At 34.8% G+C, this 19983-nt stretch overlaps 1 protein-coding gene across 1 annotated transcript in view; it reads right to left on the bottom strand.

Annotated features, from left to right (window-relative positions):
• The window catches only part of VPS50 (VPS50 subunit of EARP/GARPII complex), a 73919-nt gene that overhangs the window by 33022 nt on the left and 20914 nt on the right, over nucleotides 1-19983 (bottom strand). The window contains exons 9-18 of the mRNA XM_056484087.1: nucleotides 17644-17726; nucleotides 16001-16043; nucleotides 14325-14423; nucleotides 11258-11398; nucleotides 8776-8911; nucleotides 7084-7181; nucleotides 6235-6329; nucleotides 5525-5623; nucleotides 2243-2333; nucleotides 547-723 (exon numbers count right to left, since the gene is read on the bottom strand). Coding sequence (XP_056340062.1) covers nucleotides 547-723; nucleotides 2243-2333; nucleotides 5525-5623; nucleotides 6235-6329; nucleotides 7084-7181; nucleotides 8776-8911; nucleotides 11258-11398; nucleotides 14325-14423; nucleotides 16001-16043; nucleotides 17644-17726 — 1062 coding nt within the window. The remainder of the gene's footprint in view (nucleotides 1-546; nucleotides 724-2242; nucleotides 2334-5524; nucleotides 5624-6234; nucleotides 6330-7083; nucleotides 7182-8775; nucleotides 8912-11257; nucleotides 11399-14324; nucleotides 14424-16000; nucleotides 16044-17643; nucleotides 17727-19983) is intronic.

The following is a 19983-nucleotide window of genomic DNA, read 5'->3' on the forward strand; positions in this document are numbered from 1 at the left end:
ACAAAAACATGGTATTGTAGCATTTAAGAGAATGGTACAAAGTTTCACATTGAAACACACTTGATCACCACTAGATTTTGACTGACAGACTTCTGAAAAAAACCCACACAGTTATTGTTCAGTTTTATAGAACCCACAATAAAGAGAGTGTCCTGAGCATTTAAATTAAAATTAAAAATAATGTAACAGACATCAAAAAAATCCATGACAAATCACATAGGTGTGAACAAACACAACAAAAGGAGCAACTCACAATGGTTCTTTCCTATGAAGCCAGAAAGCAAGTCCTAAAATGACAAAATTACCTTCACAAAGAAAGCTAATTTAAATCCCTGGAAAAATACTAATTTAGGTGGAACATGTCTTGTTAACCTTCAGTGGAAAAAAAAGTACTGATTCAGTGCAAAACAAACTGAACTTTCAACAGGATGCCTGGCTTTCTGGCACTTCTAAAAGCAAAGCAGCACAGTACTGCAGGCAACAGATTATTGTACTAAGACACATCATTGCCACACAGAATAAATCATCATCTGAAACACTCCATACCCCATTAGAAGCTAACACATCTTCTGTCTCATCCTCTTTGCTGTCAGCCTGGATTTCAAAGGGGTTTCCTCCGTGGCAGTACTGCTCAAACAGGGTCACTGAGGAGGAAACTGCAGAGGCAGGCTGCTTGCTCGGCGACACGGACGGGGAACGCGACTGCTCCAGGAACTTAAACTCCTACCAACAGAAATAAAACACATTCTAATCAGCCTTCTTCAATATAACTCCAGTTCCATAAAGACAAAGGATAACAACAAACCTTGTGGACATTAACTTTGAGCCAAAGTTTGCTGCTTATTTAAACATGCTTTTCATGCTGGCTTGAGTTAACCTTGAAAGTGGTAACCTTATGCTGGCTTGTCTTTGCACTTTTAGCAGTTTTCTGCTACAACATGCAATATATCTGCACCCTAAAAGTATTTACTGTCTAAAACTAGGTGAAAACTCATTGTGTTTTTTATTTCACAGAAATAAGGAGATAATAAAGGCTTAAATTCTATCAAAAAATGCCATTTTTTTACACAAGTTATCTAGGAATTCACTAAAGCTGAAATTTTATTGTCAATACTTTATTTTTAAAAAGTTGTCAAAATTTTTTACTTCTCAAATTCACTGCACAATTTCTGATCACTAGGTGAGTGCACAAACTCTTGCAAGTGTATGGACCAAGTAGAACCCAAAAGGCATGTTTTTTTACTATTTTTTCCCTAAAAACCACAACTTATCTCAAATGACATGTAACTTTTATCTATTAAACCCTAGCTATTGATATTAATAATGGCAAAATGTACATTTTCATTGAACTAAAGGTTTAAAGATCAAAACACATGCAGCTAAAAAGGACTACAATGTTAGATTTCTGTTTGCTTAACAAGTCAGTAATTTTCTGCCATTTTCTGCTGCTACAGTCCCTTGAGCACTATGTATGGATTTTTAATCCCCTTTCTTTATTAAAAATATTATTTCTTTTGCTACTGGATGCTACTGAGGGTCCTCTCTTCCTCTCTCTCTATATTTTTAGTGATTCAGTAGCCTATTGTTTACTTCTACAGTTAATTCTACAGGAGTTGCACAATGATCTTGCTTGTTGCTGTGCTAAAACATTTCTGAACTTTAGTTATAGCTTTAATCACAGGCACCATGTTTTATTTGGCAAAACAAGTTAATTTCATCCACCACATGCTAAAAATCAAAAAAATCACTTCAGATGATTAGAAGGTGAGTACAATAATTACTTGCTTTCAGTTGGACTTCACCACAGAAGAATATTTTTTTCCCTGTCCAAGTGAGGCCATATGACCTATGTTTCCAGAAACAGATGCCAAATTGGTACAAGCTAGCAAGTGCTCACACAACTACTTCTAGGCACTCATGTTTTAGCATCTTACTGTCAAATAAATAATTCAGGAATGAAAAACAGACACATTGAAACAGGAAAAATAAAGGCTATCATTATGCTTACAAGAATTATGCTAGAATCTTCCATAAAAACCTCTGCCTGCCTGGAACAGAAACACTACTGTTTCAAAACCATTGACTCCTAAGTTTCTAATAGCATGAAATAAAATTAAGAATCTTTTAGAAGCCATTAAAAACATTTGTACAGTACTTCATGGATCTTACTCCTTCTTAGAACATCATGACTCTTAATTATTAAAGTATTAATACATTTGTATATTTTATTCATAGAACGTACATGAAGCTGCAAAATACTAAAGCTTGATTTAACAGGACAAAGTTCCCAGGTCTCATTCTCCAAAAACATTCTTAGTTCTTCAAGACGGGTTCTGAAACACAAATGAATACTCTTAATTGGCAGAAAGAGTAAATCACAAAGTTGGCAGTTACTTCACTTCTGCAGTGAAAAACTCCTTCTAAAACTGTACAGAAGTTACACTTAAAACAAGTATTTAAGCATTTCTTCTAACCAATAAACCACTCAAAAGCTGTGGCTACCAAAGCAGTGTATTTTTAATGACACCTCTGGAGAAAGATATCCTTTGAGACTATCTCCAAAATTTGTAAACTAATTTTTTTAGTCAAATTACAATTACACAGAAATACTGGATCTTTTTCCTCTGTAAACTGTAGAAAGCAATATAGTATATACAAATACTCCACTAGCACAACAGCTTCTGTGAGCTCACATAAGATAGATGCTTCCTTCAAACACACTGAAGCCAATAGAGAGCAAAGGAAAGTGGAAAGAAATAATATTGTACAAAAATCTCAAGTTTTCAAAGAAAAAACTTAAATGGCTATTAATCTCTCATTTTCTTCCTAATTTAATTTTAGTTTGGTATCAATAGAGTAATAAGGAAAAGTAATCAAGCCATTAGATCTCTGCATTTCTTCTGTTTTTTTTATTCACTAGAAAAGCCTCCACTCTGTCATAAGCAGAAACATCTTTAAAACAGAAAAAAATCTGCCACATAAATGGAACATATAGGAAAAGACACCACAGAATGCTTTTTGGGATCACATTGCTCTATCTTTTCCCTTAATATAGGGCATATTGTTTTGTTTAACAAGTAACAGTTGGTAAATCATGCACTGGGTTTCTAATTAGGCAATAAAATATTCTGGGCATACCACAACTTCAATAATGAACTACAACCACCACTACAATTAAAATTTGCTTGCCACGATGAGATAAGCAATGTGTTGAATGGTGATTACAATTTGCTGTATCTAATTAAATTCACCAGTTAAATACAAATAGACTTATAGTGCTATTTTCAGGGCATTGAGTACCCATAGCTTGCATATCTTCTCACAGTAAAGGCACAGAAACAACAGCTAGAGATGCTGTGAAAACCAGCATTAGAGATTAAAAGTCTTTGTGAGGAAAACTAAGGTGAAAGAGTCATAGGAAAGCAAACATTTAAAAGCCACACAACAGGTTTTGTAGCATTGCAAATCTGAAACCAAGGCTCTGACAGAGTACTTGAAGAAATGCTCTAAATTTTCACCAGAATATACATCTAGAAAGGGGAATGCATGAAGACCTGATGCATTCATTCTCTGAAAAGTTTAAGTGATCAGATACATCTTTTTACAAGTGTATCAGTAAAAAAAATAAATTACATTTCAAAAATCATCTTACCAATGCTCTTTGCCAAAAGCCCATTCTGATTTATCAGAACAATCAACTTGCACCCAAAAAAGGGCTTCCTGTATGCTCTAGTACTAGGGTCTCCTCTATGTTTTTTGAATCACACAGCCAATTCCTTTCAATATTTTCTCTATGTTGGCAGTTTCTATAACATCACACTGCCCAGGAGGCCACGTATGTCAAATTTCACAAAGAACTGATTACTCCTGGACTCTAAAGATTTCAGCTCTGTGTAGCTTTCATGTACTAATGAATCCTTAAAAGCACTCCTGCTTTTTTTTTTTCTTCCCTCCAATTAAATACTCAAGAGAAGTGAAAGCCACATTAGCTTGATCTGAAAAGGCAAGACACTTAAAGCTTTTATATAAAACACCCTAGGGGATACAGCTCTGAGACACGGGTTTTTTATGTTTTTCCTTCTGAGGAAGAAAACATCAGCCAATTAATCTTTACAATACCCATGCAGCATAAAACATGTAGAAAGAATTAAAAGGTTTCATATAATTTAATTCATGTCAATAAGTATTTCATTGTATTTTCACAAGAATTACCTTATCTTAAAAAACACAAGTTATTTCAAAAAATTATTTCTACATACATTCCATCAATGTTCCTTAATCTTTATTTTAATCAAAGATAATTCAGAAAATTAGTCTATGATTCCTTAAGCTGTTAAACATAAGCAAAACCATAACAGTCAAAATTATGTTTACTTAACCCAACAAGGCACTATGTGGTAAGTTAGTGTAGTAAAAGATGGTTAGGTAGAATCAAAATCAGTTCACTAAATTTGGTTCAGGATTGAGAAAAATTTCAAGAAATAAAAATAGTGACATCTCCTGACAAGACATAATGTGGATCTGATGAAGGCTCAAGTTTTTCAGACAACTGGAACTGAGGTCTTCATCAAATGTCCAGAAAGAATTCCCAGCTGCAAACTACCAAAGCTGAAAGAAATTCCAAACCACATTCTCATCTTCTGAATTTGGACAATGTTTCCTGTTCTCCTGCCATCATTTTCATACTTCATTTTAGGCAGCAAGTCACAGACTTTTCAAATGGCTCTGGATATATTACTCATATGACAGCTCCCAAAAAGAGGACAACAGATCAAGACTAGGAAAGTAAGCATTTCCTGGAGCATGGAATGCTGTATTTCTTCTCAATTTTTCTAGTTTTTACACCCAGAAAGAATGTAATGCTAGACAACTAAAATTAAAAAGAAGTCAATCACCCAAACCAAAACATTCATAAAATCAAGGCAACAAAAACAAACAAATAGAAAGATAAGTCTTGATGCTGTTATAGCCATATATTATATCTGAGTCCAGAGAATGCCCATCCATAACAACACATGAATGGCCTCAGATATGACAAGAGTGCTGACTGAAATGTAATTAGATCCTGCCAACAAATAAGTCATGAAAACATGATTCAAAAGGATGGACTCAGTTCTAAATATTTTACTTGATGCAAGACAAAACTGCATATTGAAAAAAACATTTCATAGCCATACATGATGAGTCTTCTTAATCAATAGCAAAGAAAAGAAGACACAATTTTGCTACAAACTATAGATTTCAGAAGCATTCCTCCTAAACATGCTAGGAGACAAGAGGCAACCTAAAAAACTACTGAAATTCTTGATCTGGCTTGCCTGCTGCAGAACTATGGTTTTCCACAAACCCAGTGGAAACAAAGGCTTCTCTATCCTCTCCCCTTCTCCAGGGTGCAGAGCCTTATTCTCATCAGAAAACACACTGTACTGTCAACCTCAATGCAGAAACATGATGCAGTGGAATTCCTTTGGAAAGCATTTACCCAACAATAAAATGTCATTAGAATCATCCACTGCACACTCACCTGTGGTATGTTTTGAAATAGTTAACGCTTTGTTTTCTGATAGATTCTTGCAAAACTTCAGACTTACTGCCACAAAACTCTTCTCCAACCTGCATCAGCCTAGAGTAATAACACAAAGTTTAGGTATATTTATTTCTTAATACTGCTGTTCCAACTGTGAATGTAGGTGTATCTTCATAAACACAGAGCACCAATGTTACACTACAATGTTAAAGTTGCATTCCACAGAAGTCCATGTCTCATTTTTCTTCAAATCCTACTTTTGTGTGCCATACACATAGACACAAAGAGCTATAAGCAAAATTAATGTATTTTTGAGAGCCCACTATAAAGTTCACAGTTTCAATCTGTCACTTTATTACCACAACAGAAGGATATAATATTGTACAGGTTGGCACAGTACTTTTCTACTTGACCCAAACTCCCTTTAAAAGCTCTTAGAAAAAAAATTGCTAGACCTGCACATCCCATATCTTAAAAGGAGACAATACTGAAATCATATCACACTTAAGCAGCAAAACAGTTCATGCTACCTCTCCTAAATACATCCTCATAAACTCTCACATATAGAAGAATTTCTCTTCAAGCTACCAGCACATTTGAATGATGCTGGCAACAAAATGCAAATATCAGCCTTAATCAACAGTGCTATCTTATCAGAGCTTGTTTGTGGACAGGTACTAGAAGGTCTTACAACCACACCAGCATACCTGCTGATAACATCAAGTACAAATATGAAGTCATCGTATTTGAAGTTAGACAGATCTGTTCCCAGAAGATACGTTTTCACTTTCAATTGAACATCCTACAAAACACAAACAAGTTTTTTGTACTTAATACACTGAAGACGAAAGTGAAGGCTTGGATGCCTGGTTCATTAATACTTGTTGGTCGCTTGCACCTATAAATTCTTTTTTTGAGATTTAGAATAGAATTCCATTTTCCGTAACATGGGTAATTTCTCTCAAATAATTTTATAATCAGTTTCTTTAGCACCCTATACACGGCAAACATAGAGTCAATCCTAGATGCCTTATTGCCAATGCAAAAACAGAACTCAGCTTTTTCATCATATATTTTGATTGACACCAAACTGATTCAGCAATCACATCAGGAACACCATAAAACCAGTCAGGTTCTCAAGGCTCCAGGCTGAGAACCATATAACCATATAAATATATATGTATATAACCATATATCTATATAACCATAGCTATGGTTATAGCAGAAATGTAAAGCAGTATACAGAGAAAAAGCCCATGAGAAGAAAATAGATTGTGTGGCAGAACCCAGGTTGAAAGAAATGGGACCAGACTAAAAGTCCTGTTACTATGTTTTGGTATCTTGACTGAGTTTGGAAGCATTGCAACCACTGAGTCATAGAAATTATATTTCCGTGGTCTTGAAATATTCACATCAAAATAAATAAATTAAAAAAAAAACAAAAACTGCAGACATTTCTTTGAGAATATTAGTACAAATATAACCATAATTAATATTGGAGAGGTGGAAGAGGGGGGGAATAAATACTTAGGGGAAGCAAAATTCAAAACCCATACCTGCCATATTCGGGAAAGCCCGTGCTCCAATTTCTTTTTTACATAGTTGCGGTCAAAACTGTTCTCTTCACTTCCAATCACATTGTTGCCATCTGAAACTTCAGGTTAAAGGCATTGTAAATATTTCCAAAAGCTTTCCAAAAGTTATCCTGTACAGAATTACATTTCCTTAGCTATTCCCATATTATTGATTATGCAAACCCCTACTCTGCTCTAAACTTCTGAACAGAAATTAGCAATGCACATATAAGCATATAATCATTATATGCAAATGTAGACCAGCAGAGTTTCATCACCTGCATACCAAATACCTGTCCCAGTAGTGTTCCTTAGGTAGTCACATACTGCAAGCATCACAGTGAGAGCTAATCCTGACTGACCCTTGCAGTTCTCCATTACTAGGCTTCACAGCTTTTTCCAGAGAAAAGAGCAATTTTTCATGTCTAATTCTGTTGTCTACTGAAGAAGAGACTAGAAACATAAACAATGTACATATGTCCTCATTTGCCAGCATCAAGAAATTTTTATCAACAAAGTAAGTGCTCCTTCCTTGTCATGCCTTGCCCTGAATCCAGACTTTGCAGCCTAGATGAATATCATGTAAATATTGTGAGCACTTTACTAAAGACACCAGTAAGGAATGGGACACCAGATCACGATTTTTATCAGCCATTTCAGATGTGTGCAGAACAAACTCTGCAGCATTATCTGGACTACTACATATTTAAGAATACGAAAGAAAAACATCCACTAACAGGGATTGTTATGACTTGCATCAGACACTGATAATTCAATTAAACCAAAACAGTAGAGCACAGCAGTCTGACCATGTTTTGATTGTATCTTCTTCAGACCATCCAGTGCTCACTGTCAAGTGAGCAGAGTTTCCTTCTGTAACAATCATTAATTACAAATAGCATTTAGCAGGGCTGCATTCTCCCAGTCCTAGGCCAGACTCTTTGTAAGTAGAGTGTCATATACATCATCCTTCTCCTCATCAACCATCTGGTTTTTGATTTGAACCTTTCCAGAGTATGTTTCACAGAACAAGAACTATTGCCTATTATAAGAATGCTTATATAAGTTTAACAGGAACAACAAAAATATCTTTATGATACCTGCTGATTTTACACCTGAAAAAACCACAGCAAAACAGACATAATTAAAAAGTGTAACTATCTTATTTAAACTGTAAATGTAAATATTATTGAGAATGGGCAATTCAATCAAAAATTTTGGAATCTTTCTTCACACAGAACATCACAAAAGCAAATATTTCAACTCTGAGTTTTACATCTGTTATAGCTATAAAAACTTGCATCTCAAGCAATGGCTTTAACTCAAAAAACAGCTCCAGAAATCAAAAATATTTTTTTTACAAAAAAAAATATTTTTATTATCTTTTTTTTTAAATTCCACACAATGAGGGAAGGATATTTCCCCTAAGCACTGCTTAAAATAAAACCATTTATATCTGCAAGACTGGCACATACAAATATTCATTTAAAAATTAGCCTAATATTGAAGAGTAAAAAAATCCAGTGAGTGCTTTAGTCCTTACTTCACACTATCAGCAAAAATGCTGAAGGCACTGAGTCAAGACCACAAAGATACCAACACATAAATTAGTACCTTGAGCACAAGAAAAGTTATTTCCAAATATCAGAAGTTTTGTTGCCAGCAGTTTCTTACCAGAAGACACAACTGCTGCCTCATCTTGGTCATGGTTCTCATGCCACTGCATCGTTCGGTAGTAACTGAGCATGACTTCCCAAAGGGCTTTGCAGAGATCAGCAAGGCATGGAATGTAGCTGTCTGATGTAATATGCTACAGAACAACAAAATAGCATTGTGAAACTTCAAAACTGTGTTCCCTGCAGCAACACAAACCATAACAAACTCTCCAAATTGATAAAGCTGAGCTGACATACATCAGTTTCGTTTTCAAGAAGTGACAGATTCTTGATTTTGGTCAAGTAATCAAATGCTGTCTAAAAGTATAAAGTGTTTTTGTTAGCATTTTTTTTCTCATTTTCTCAATTGGTCTGTATGTTAACTACCTCTTACATTTAGTTTACAGTGACACAGATAGAGAATATCAGAATATCTCTCACAATCAGAGGGATGAAGCCACCCTGTATGCCAGTTCAATGACAAAGGCTTGTACTTCAGTGCTACAGAGATGCCTTACTGGCAAATATCCCACTGAATGGTTCTTGACCTTTAAAGAAGTAGTTAAAAAAAAAAAAAAAAAAAAAAAAAAATCAAACAAACTTGCTGATTCAGCATTTTTCTCTACTAACTTTTCAGGAAATGCTATTGTATCTCAGGGCTTTTAGTATCTAAAATCTAAACTTTGTTTGTGCAAATCACTATAATTGAAGACATACTGACTTTCAGGAGGACAGAAAGAAAGGATTACTTACTAAATATCAAAATGATTCAATTTAAACTAAGGAAACAACTGAATTTCTTTGAGCTTATACTAGAGTAAAGAAAATCAAAACTTGAGACTGAAGCAGCCAAGCTTTGCCCTGCTCCAGCAATATTCAAAGAGAAAATATGTAAAAGCATGGCATATTGCTAAGAAAAGAAACAATAACAAAACAGTGACTCTGAGTGCACAGGCACTAACTTTCATAAATGCTTAAGAATTTCTGAAAACATTATTCTTTTTTAAAATAATTTGAAACCTTATTCTTTTTTAATATTTTAAAACATTATTCACATTAACTTAAGCATCACCTCATTAGGGCATAAGTAAAAACTAACAGAAATAATGAGGTAATAATTTTGTAACCATGCTGTTAAAGCCACCCTCTTTCTCTGTACTACAAAATGTGGTGTTTCCAAGTACCTGAAAGATCCCTCCATACTTTCAAGTAGAAGGATAAACAGCAACACACAACCTGTATTTTAGAATTGGTCAGAAGCAGCTCAGTAGTTCATTTGTAAGTGTAAATAAATGGGATTAGTATCATTAGTATTAGCAAGGAATGAGAAATAAACTGGACATACAGACGCATAAAGTAAAAAATAAAATAAAAAACTTGATAGAAAAGTTCATCAGAAACTAAGAAACAGAAATAAAACCACACTCTGAAGGCTTATAGCAGATAATTAAAGGACTGCAGTCTGGGGAACAAAGATCAGGGTTTGCTCGCTTTCTGCAGCTAGAATTTAACTCAGTGAAGTGGAAATATCAACTATCCAGAAACTTACTCATTATGTTCATGATTACTTAAGTCAATTATTCCCAATAAATTTATTTTGCTTATCACACTTTTATTTATATGAAGGCTCTTAGATTATGTAATCTTTTTAAACCGAAGAAGAACCTATTTAAAATGAAGATGTGTTGCTTACTAGTGGCAGCTACATGATGCCAGGAGATACTAGAAGGGAAAGAAAATGGATCAGAATATAAACTCCAATCTCCTTGTGACTGTATTTTAATTTAATAAATTGCAACTGATGGTGTGGGTCCTTAAATCGATGAAGTATGATGAAGGCTTAGTCTGTAACTGAAACATACATCCCAAAGAACATTTAAGATAGAAACATAATTTCAAATTGTAATTAAATATTAGAACCACCTAAAATATCTCATATTCTTCTTCCCCATCACTGAAGTTTTAAGTTTGTAACAGTACAATCCCAACTGAAAAAATTAAAAGAGTGAACAAAAATTTGTAGTAGAGGACAATATATGTATATTCCCAGCCCATGATCTGTCTATCCCCAGGCTTTTGCATCTCAATATTATAGCTGTCCCTTATCCTGGTATCAAAAGTGCAAAATTAAATGTGAGAATGAAAGCGAATGATACAAAGTCAGGAATAATGGGAAGACTCCAATTAAATTAGAATCTTTACAAGAATTCTTACTGAAATGCAGTATCAGAGAAATTGTGAATACTACCTAAATGCACTGGAAGACACACACATTTTGAAATGCTGTTTTTTGTTAGATGGCGTGCACAACAACTCCAAGGTGCTAAAATTTAGTCAAATCAATTAAATTATGAGTAAAAAACATCTCAAATAATTGTAAATTGTATTAAGAAACTAGACTAGCAGGATTAACAACTGAGTCCCTATTGACAAAAGGTACACCTATAACAGTGAAAAAATTCAGATTTAAAACCATATATATATATGGAAGAATTACATACTGTACAGAGGTCTTTGTACTGTAACTTCTGAAACTTGGTGTCTGTGTTTCCTGCACACAGCTCCACATATCCAAGGACTACTTGAAACACAGTGTTGTGAATGGCTTGGGTGAAGTGCATATGTAACTGGTCCATTGCTGTCTGAAAGAAATGGAGTAACATAAAATCAAATTGTAAAATTCAATTTGTCATAAGCCACATCTTTTGACATACGTCTTTTTCGGTACTGAACACTTGTAAGCATGTCCTCCAACCTGTCTTAAAAATAACTTACACAGATCTTGGCAATATTACAACATGGTCACATAAAAGAGTTCAGGTATTGCAAGTAAAAGCAGTTTCCTCTGCCATATTCCTTCTGTAATTTACCTTTTTTTTTGTACACTGTCACTGGTAAATATTAATATAATAAAGCTAATTTAGAATTTACACAATTATTTACCCTCCCAATCATTGATAATGTGTCAAAAAGAAATTAGTTACGATTCACACTCTTTCTCCCAGTGAAAACACTGCCAACTAAATCAGAAATATTTCCTTTGCAATCTTTACAAAATCTTTATCCACTTGCCAGAGTGAAGAACCAAAAGTATAATTAAGCATTACAGAAAGGCCTACACATAATATAAATAAATTTCCTATAAAAATCCTCTTTTGGATAGAAGAAAAAACGTCATTTGTTTAAAAGAAAAACCAAAAACCTACCTTCTCCAGGAAAAAGTAACATACTAAGGACTAATGACTATGTAACATATTAGTTTTGCCACAATCATGTCTGAGTTTCAGGTCAGGATGTTTCCCAAGTGTCCCTGTTTTAATAAATTGCATGTAACAGTATTCCATTTCAGAAACTGAATTTTCTCTCTATTTTCACATACATGCAATCAGCAGATTTGAAAGTATTCAGTTTCACCACCTCCTATTTGGCATTTTTAGCTATCAGTAAGAGCTGAGAGCTCAATCACTCCATAAGAAATGAAGAAGCAATTCTGCTGAAATCCTATTGAAAACAGCCCATCTTCTATAGCTAGTCCTAACTTGAAGTAGCCAAAGAAAACAGAATGACAAATGAAATAATGAAAAGTACTGAAGATGCTGAAGAATCTTGACATTTTGTTTACTGAAAAGAGGTCAATATGAGAGAGATATGAATAACAATGCAACTAAATTATTTTCAGGACAAGTTCAAAATACGTACTTTACTAGTAATAAAAAGAATGTCAAAACCAAGTCACTCTATAATGGAACACAGCAAGCAAAACCATGCAGTAACAAATAACACTTCCATTTTGTCAGAAACTTCATTTCTCTCCAACAAGTATCTGCCTTTCTCAACATGTCATGCACTTGACAAGCAGTGAATGCATTGTATCTATTTTTTCCAGTAAGTAAGAAATTGAATACAGCACACTAAAAAGAGTAAAAGTCTAATTAACCTTCTCGTCTGATTTTAAGTTAAGTCTTTAGGCATTGCAACAGTTCTGCACACTAACAAAGTATGAGAAAGTAACTCCATTTCAATCCAATTGCAGAGCTACACTGTTATTACAGTCAAGTCAGGAAAAAAAGAACCCAACTTTACTAGAAATGTTCTAATTAGAAAGAAGCAAAATGAACAAATATAAATTTAAAACAAACCCAAGAAAGGCAATCTTACATCAGATATGCTCCTGAAATCTTGAAAGATCATTTAAAAAGCCAAGCATAATAAAAAATTATTTGGGTTCTTGTCCTGTCTTCATCAGGGGACAGGTGCTTTGACTTGATCTTTCGCAATTAAAGCTTTCTGGGGGAATCTCTTCCCTAAGTAAATCAATTCCTGTTACACTGGCACCACCACATTCAGCCTGATCACTGACAAAACATGCCTCCAAGACTTTCATGTCTCCTTATCCCCTTTACTTCACAGGACTTTGATATTAGTTCCCATACTTCATACCTTCTGAAGGAAACTTGTTAATTGCCTGCTCAGGGAAACAAACCAATATGAAGCCTCAAGGCAGTGCAACAAACAGAAGAGATGCCTTTCTGTAATGCTTAATGCTCCATCCTATGGGAGAACTTAGGTCTACTCTTATATATACAGAAAATGCTCTAGGCACACACAGATGTAACTTTCAGGACATGCCCACAGTATGTGTTTGACATGCCATGGGATGTATTTTACTGCAAAAATCTATCTTCTCACCTTCCATTCCCATCATGTTAACACAACAATATCAAATGGAAATACTCATGGCAGAGGTTGTGCACAACCCAGAAAAACAGACCTAACTATAAAAAATAGTATTCACATGGCCAAATAGAATGAATAGTGCAAACAGCAGTATAAACAGAGCTGAAAAATGCAACAGTTATAACCTGTCCAAAAAACTACATGTTGCAGTAACACACAGCTTATCTTTAGCAAGTTAAATGTAAAGCATTGTTAAATTATGTGAGCATTGTAATAACCTTTGTATACGTGTATTTGGCAAGATCCATCAGCATTAGCATGCTGGTTTTGGCTGGCATAGAGTTAAGTTTCTTTACAGTAGCTATTATGGGGCATGGAGCTGTGTTTTATATCTGTGTTTTATATTTGTGCTGGAAACAGGGTTCATAATTCAGGGACATTTTAGCCATTACTGAGCAGGGCTTACACAGGGTCAAGGCTTTTTGTGCCTCTCACCCCAAGCCTCCAGAGTGGGCTAGGTGTGCACAAGGAGCTGGGAGGAGACACAGCCAGGACAGCTGAGCCCAACTGACCAAAGGGATATTTCATAACATGTGGTATCATGCTTAGTAATAAAAGCTGGGGCAAGAAGACAGAACAGGGTGAAGTTTGTCTTCACAAGTCACTGTTACACATGATGGAGTCCTGCTGTCCTGGGGATGACTGAACACCTGCCTGCCCTCTGACTTTGCCATCACACCAAGGAGGAGGAAGGAAGCAGCTGTGTGGGGCTTAGCTGCCAACTGGGATTAAAGCACAACAATTAGGAAAATAAATTTCCAGCAAAGTACTCAAAACTTCATGCTGTGACATGACTATTCATTGTGACTTCCTCAGAAGAGAAGTACTAACCTGTGTTTTTCCAAGCAGCCTGTAAGCCTGCTGAACCTTTGTATAATGATTGATATCAAAATTCTTGCATATTTTGGAAAGTGCTACGTCCAGTTGTTCCTATAAAAATGAAAGAAAAAATGTGTTAAACACTAAATAAAAACAGGCCAAATTATACATTACTCAAACAATAGCAAACAAGGATGTTTATTTAAATAGTGAGATAATTATGGTTGTAAAGTAACTGAGCCTATGTGTGACTGGACTCTTCTGGGGTGCTTAAGTGTTACCACGTGCAGTGAAAGTACTTCAGAGTCAGCCAAAGAGTTCCACCACTCCAAGAACAAGCAAGAACAATGAAGTCAAATACAAAGTGATGTTTACTTTGAGAAGGCCAGGAAACTCAATATGAGAGAGCTGGGATTTCTAAGTTGTCTACTTCCACCCTTAAGAAAAACCCAGACCTGGGGGGTTCAGCTCAATCAATTCAGTTGTAGACTTCTTAACCCTCTTACTACATCTCTTAAATGGAACTAACACTATCTGAATTAAAAGTTCATTGGCAAACAGCTGTTTATAGAATACTACATCAGCACAACAATCAGTACCTGAGGGAGTCAAGAAAGAAAGCAGACACACAAATACGGGTTCTGCTGCTGCAAAGCTGTGTCTGAACATACTGAACAGCTCTGCAGCAAATGAAGCTCATGTATTATGTAAACTAAGTGAAAAAAACACTTCAATAGGATCATGTATTTAATGACTAATAAAGCTTTCAAGAATTTGACTATGTAGCTTAATAACATAATTCTCACGTAGATGCCATAATATATTCAGATACACAACCTAATTTAGTTATTTTCAACCAACAGTGCAAAAAATAAAAACAGAATGAATCAGTAGCATATAAAAACATACACAATTAACAAACATTTTCTTTCCTTGCTAGACACTAAAACCATTTCAATTCTTATTGATCCTGCTAAACATTACATGTGTATGCATTACATGCATCACATACACATTATACATACCTATATTGCTAGAGTTCTTATGAAAAGGTTGCCAAGTTCCAGCTCAAAATTACCTAGTAGTGGATTTCAAAGAAGTCCTTTTTTTTTCTACTAGCTTCCCAGAAGACACTTAGCATTTTATATTCCTTTGCTTTTGTGATACTATCTACCAACTTAAATCAAACTTAGACTCGTCTTCACAGCTATTCAAGTCATATTTCCTAAAGCTTAGCACTAGTCCTATCCAGCAGTCTCCAGTTTGCTGACCTCTCAAATTTCCTGTGAAATTGTGATCTCATATAGCTTATCCAAACCTACTAGCTTGCTATTAATTTACTTTTCACAACACTTCAGACATTCAATACTTCAAATGTTACGTGACTTTTAAAATTTGACTGCTCTACCACTTACAATGAGCACAACTAGTGAGCTTGGTCATAATATGATATGATATCATATATGATATCATAACATATTACAGAGCATTTAAATTGATTACAGCATTAAAGTCTACATGAACAGCAATAGCTACAGCATCCAAAGAGAGTATTTGAAAGAAATGTACACATTCTATAATTGCTAACAACATTTTATTAGAAAGCTCTAGTATTTAGAGATTAAATACTAGCACATACTTAGAGGTTAAAGATTACATATAATAAACATAAGTATATTAATTCTTACCTCTATTTGTTCCAAGGTGTCTTGCAGTTTTGAATTTAACTCGCTATTGATAAACGAAAAAAACATTTAGAATAAAATTACTGATTATATGAACATTTCAGACCATTTCTTATTTCCAAAAATCCTGCTACTGAGCCACAACATAGTAATTCATCATAAACCACTAAGCTGCTGTGGCTGTGTCAGACTAGCACCATCACAACTTATCAATGCTGTAAGGAAAGGCTCATTATTCTATGTTTATAATGCAACAGTGTTAAGAAGGTCTAGACAAGACTCCATCCTGCTAGGATTTAACCAAGAATTCAAAGACATTCCCAACTCTCAAGAAACTTGCTGTAAATGTTTTGGTTTGGCACTGTGGTCTACAGCAGAACACAGCCAGAAGGGTCAGGACTGTCAAGTCTTTGCAGTAATTTTATTTGCTGCTCAAGAACCCCTTCCAGAAATGCTATAGGAAAAAAGATAATTTAAGATTTCTCAGAAAAAATTTTAAAGTTGGTATAAAAAAAATTAACAAAAATAGCTACCATAAGAAAAACTATTTAGGACAAAGAAAGGCACCACTACACCTTTGTAACAAGCAGCTTTAAAAATTTCAGAACAGCAGAAAAAAAAAAAGACAAAAAAGACTACTATGCTTTTGTTTGGAAGGGTCAAAGCAACAAAGAAATAGGCAGGATATTACCTTCTAGCACAGAAAACCCAGTTTTTATTAAATAATCACCATATTTCATTTTAGACAACTTCCTTCTGTGCTGTGAATCTTCTCCTTAGGGGACCACATTAATTATCAAAAGACAGATTCTAGCATCTCTGCTTAGCTCGCTATGCTTAAATGATACACCCATCACCCTCCTTTTTTGTTTCCATCAGATAAATTAGGTACAACATCCTGCAAAGAAAACTTTAAATAGAAAAAAAAGACATCAAAAAGAACTGCCATTAAACCCTAAAGATAGCAGCCAGTATTTACTTATTGTTTCTCCACATGCAATGAACCTTCAAACAGAAGGACCTCCATAATAATGTGACTTTATTAAATCTCCTGATGGAGTTTATGAGCATTCCTTGCTATTTCTTTTTTTTTTTTTTTTTTTAAAGCAATGGAATCATTAAGTCTTTCCAAGTTAGAAACTGCAGATATTTGGATTAGTTTTGCTTCTGAAAGCAACTTCATCATGTCAGCATGAAACTCTGCACTTGGCTAATCTCATTGACAAGAATCAGGGTAAGTTATCCTGCAGAAGTCATCTTACTATAGGCAAATTAATTCCACAATAAAAATTTCTCATTAAAAACTCAGCTCAGGTATCTCTAGGCAGGAGGTTGTAGCACAGTAATAATTCACTTTAAGTTGAAACTTTACCTGCCAACACATTACAACAGTTACAAAACAATTAAATAGTCTAAACCTTGATTTTGTGCTGTTATGGCTGTAAAGACTAGTTAGTTGTGGTAGAGGGAGGTGGGAAATGATAGAGGATACTAACCCTTTTATAACTGCCTCAATTTTAGTTTTCTAAGCTGAAAATTACTTTTCAATTAAATTTTCTTTAGAGAATGAGAATCAATGATCACTATTTTATACCAGTTACAAATAAAATCATACAGAAGCTGACATCTGCACAATGTCACCCTACCTTATACAACTGTAGTGTTTGAAAGTGCTGGCAGCTTTCTGGCATTCCAAGCACAGCTGAATAGCTCCTGGATAATCCTCTTCCTTAGGATAAAATACAATTGAAAGCTCATCTGAAGCAACAGTGCAATACCCATTTTTTCTTCCATGCTTATGTATAAATATTAAGAATAAAATATTTTGCCTCTCCTGTCTATACAGTAAAGTTAAGGAAAAGAGTGAGGGTTTGCTGCAACACCTAACGTGCAGGTAGTTTAGAATTAGCAACATCTGAAAACACTAGGTATTACATTACCTTATGCAAACAGCTTGCTGTATTGTTTCCTTATCCACACATAAAAAATACATCACAAAGTTTTTATTACAGAACAACTAATGTCTTCCCAGTAATCTATTCATGAGTATGGAAAGAGGTTCGTTCAGGCATTGTTCCCATGGTTTATAAAACATAAAAGGAGACAAGGAAGAACACTCCCAACATTATGCCCAAATAAACACCATTTAAATTTGAGACATATCCAGCTCATTAGAAATTAACTTGAATACAACTGACTCACAGAAGGCTTCAGGCAACAAAGAACACACTATGGATGCCTTGTCCTAATATATAAGTAGAATATCCAATAGGCAGACAGCTCAATCAGGAAGACTATGAGGATGTCAGGACAAAATAAAAACATACACATAAAAATGCAAAACCCAAGCATTCTACCAACAAGACATGGGCTTTGCCTTGGATATAACTATTATTTTTGTATTCTGTTAAACATGAGACTAAAAAGAATCTTGGAGGAAGAGAAACCCTCTTTAATAGCTAAGAGCTTCTGGATTTTGTCATAATTACATCTGTTATATTACGTGCTTTAGAGAGCTCAAACTCAAAGCCGTTACTGGAATTTCAGTCATTGACTGAAGAGTAAAAACACAAGGGTAATTTATATTCAGTTGTTATCACACAGGATTTTCTGAAATGAAATTGGTTTTAGCAGCAATGTTCTAATGCAGATCGAATTTAGCTAAAAAACACAAAAAACACCCAAATACATTATCCCTTAGATGAAAACAGAACAGTACACTGGTCTAAAAGGACTGCTGCATTTATAGCTCTTTACATCTCTCTCCACTGGAAACCTGGTACTTGCTCCATTAAATCTAACAGAGATCAAATCATAAAGATATGTAAAATATGTTACAATATAATCCAGATTAAGCTCAACCCTGTAAACTACTGTAGCTTCATGCCAGGTCTTTTCTTAATTGGGAACCCTTTCAAAATGCTCTTCTGTGAGTGGCTACTATTAGTTCTCATGCATATTCCAACCTACTACTTCTTGGAGTACAGAAAATAAACAGGCCAGTAGCTCAGATAACTTACTGTGAGCAGACATTGAGCACAGCTCTAAAACTGCACTCTGCCAAAAACAACAGTTCCAGCCCTTAAAAATCACTGACCAATTGTGATAATCAGACATTAGGGTCTGTGTGTGAATACAACACCCACACCTCCTCAGGACAACTCCTGCCAGTAGACAATGAAGAGTTTAATTTAATTAATACGTAATTTTTAATTAATACAGCACAGAAATTAAAAGTTAATCATTGTACAGGTCCTACTGAGCAGAAAGCATTTGTGACATCTGAAAATGAGTGCAGTTTTGCTCTTCAAAGAGTAAGAAAGTTTGCTGACAAGGTAACTTGCTCAAGATGGAATTAAATTCAAAGAATCTTGAAAGTTAAAACTAGTAAGATTCAATTTCCAAATCTAATAACTGGGGATTGTCATCATGACATTCCATCCAGTATTAGCTGTAAATATTTGGCAAACTCACAAGTTGAAATAGCTACACTACATGTATTACAGCAGTCAATAAATCCTGAGGCTTTTTTTCATACAATTCATCACCTTAAGACAAGATCTTTTGCTCTGTGCAGTATCTACTGCATTTTTAGGCAGTGTACAGAACAGCACCAGAACTTTCAGTGTCATGGCCAGCATGCTGCAATGTTTTCTGCAATTGAATTAAAGTCAACCCAATGAATAAGGAGAGAAAGCTACTACTTCTCAAACAAAATACTAAGCAGGGAGCCCATCAATAAATTTGTATGGCAATGTATCCATAGAAATTCTTTATCCAGGCCAGCATACCAACAGTCAGCTAAATCTCATCTTTTATTTTCCCAAACATCAAGCTAAAGAAAAGAGGTGTAAGTTGAGAGCAGGGATAAGTAAAGACTCCTCAATATTTTTACTGACCTAACTCAAGCTTCAGTGCAGAGATATAAAGGCAGAAATTAGTTTTTGATAGAAAATATTCCTCCCAGCAGAGGGGCTATCTAAATT

The sequence above is a fragment of the Oenanthe melanoleuca genome, chromosome 2, assembly GCF_029582105.1.
Source record: "Oenanthe melanoleuca isolate GR-GAL-2019-014 chromosome 2, OMel1.0, whole genome shotgun sequence".
NCBI classification, from domain to species: Eukaryota; Metazoa; Chordata; class Aves; order Passeriformes; family Muscicapidae; genus Oenanthe; species Oenanthe melanoleuca.